Below are 1,761 nucleotides of genomic sequence, written 5' to 3'. Positions count from 1 at the left end.
AAGGTAGCTTTCGCAAATTTTATTTTCGTATCTTCCAATAATATATCCAGCTGCAGTGAAAAAATACTGATGGCATATAGACCCATTGAATAAAGTGATAGGAAGATGGATCTGCCAATTATTTCAGAATACTGTAACAGTTTCATTCATACTTGCATTGAATAAAAATATTTTCTTAGATATCGAAACTTATAAGATTGTTCGAACTTTATAGAAATCCATGAAAAAACCTAATTTTTTGAGAAATTTTATTATTCCTAATCATCTAATTCTCGAGATGGTGGTAAGATAAACAGTAATGAATGTGCAGGCTTTGGACAGAGAAACTTGGAAAACTATATTCCTTAAGTCATGTTTTCCTTTTCTATAATCAAATACATCGATCGATTTTTATTATTAAATATGATACTAATAACCTGTCACTTAAATCACTTTCATTTTCTATATTTCAGGATATTTGAATCAATAGCTGAGTTTGCCTCATTTTCGAAACTTGCGGGCAACTACGACGATGACCTTATTGACCGAATCAATCACATTTACACAGTTTGTATTCTCGTTATATTTTCGATTGTGGTCACAGGCGGTACATATATAGGAAATGCTATTACTTGTTATATACCTAAAGAAGGAAAAGATGAACGAGATTATATTGAAACATTCTGTTGGACGGGCCCACTGTATCATGTTCCAGATAGCACCTCAAACTTAACTGAAAAGAGAGATGTCATTCATTATTACCTATGGATTCCGATAATTTTGTTATTTGAAGCTTTGTTATTCAAGACGCCAAATATAATTTGGCAAATGACGAACAAAGGATCGGGTATGAATCTAGAAAAAATTGCGCAACTCTCAGAAAAGACACAGCTTGGCTCGGAGAAGGATCGAGATGAAACAATCGAACATATCGGCGATTATATTAATCGATGGATTGTATCGAATAAACGGAGGAGCCGCAATTTACTTTCTCTAATTAAACCTAAACGGGGATCATATCTCACAATCTTGTATTTCATTATGAAGTTATTATATTGCTTAAATGCAATATCTCAATTCTACTTGCTAAATAGTCTTTTAAGAATTGAGTTTTCTAGTTTCGGATTACATGTAGCAGAATATGTGCAGAATAATGAAGTTATGTTTAATAATTCGATATTCCCACGGATCGCATATTGTGATTATAAATTTCGACAGATGAGTCAAGTAGTAACGCTAAAAACGCAATGTGTCTTGCCTATAAATGTTCTAAACGAAAAAGTATTTATGTTTTTATGGTTCTTTTTTGCGGTAATCAGCGGGCTCTGTCTGCTTAATTTATTAGGATGGGTATATAGGATGCTTTCTAAAAGGAGTTATGTCAACTATATTTTTAAGTATCTAACTATCAATGATATAGGCATGGATAAACCTTCCAAACGCGCATGTTTAGCATTCGCAGATGACTATCTCAAACTTGACGGTGTACTGTTAATGAGAGTTGTTGGCAAAAACTCAACTGATTTGGTTGTTTCAGATCTCGTAAAATATCTTTGGACAATTTACGTAAAAGAAAACCCACCGAAAAAGAAGGTAGAAAGCACTTTTCCCTGAACATTATAGAGTTACTTTCAAAATGTTCTATAAAATGAAATTTAAATTTTAAAAATAACTTTGTTAAAACATTCATCGCTGTATATTTTCTATATCATTGTCTAAACAATTTTATACAAAATTATATACATACAAACAAAACCCTTCATAATTAAAATTGTAAATTTA

General features: G+C 31.6%; 1 protein-coding gene across 1 annotated transcript in view; it reads left to right on the top strand.

The window, feature by feature from the left end:
* LOC106874683 (innexin unc-9) overlaps positions 1-1,761 on the top strand; it is a 6,796-nt gene extending 5,035 nt beyond the window's left edge. The window contains exon 2 of the mRNA XM_052976667.1: positions 453-1,761. Coding sequence (XP_052832627.1) covers positions 453-1,593 — 1,141 coding nt within the window. The 3' untranslated portion in view covers positions 1,594-1,761. The remainder of the gene's footprint in view (positions 1-452) is intronic.

Source organism: Octopus bimaculoides, chromosome 2 (genome assembly GCF_001194135.2).
Source record: "Octopus bimaculoides isolate UCB-OBI-ISO-001 chromosome 2, ASM119413v2, whole genome shotgun sequence".
Lineage (NCBI taxonomy): Eukaryota > Metazoa > Mollusca > Cephalopoda > Octopoda > Octopodidae > Octopus > Octopus bimaculoides.
The sequence above is the reverse complement of the archived record's forward strand: the minus strand, read 5'-3'. Positions and strand labels throughout refer to the sequence as shown.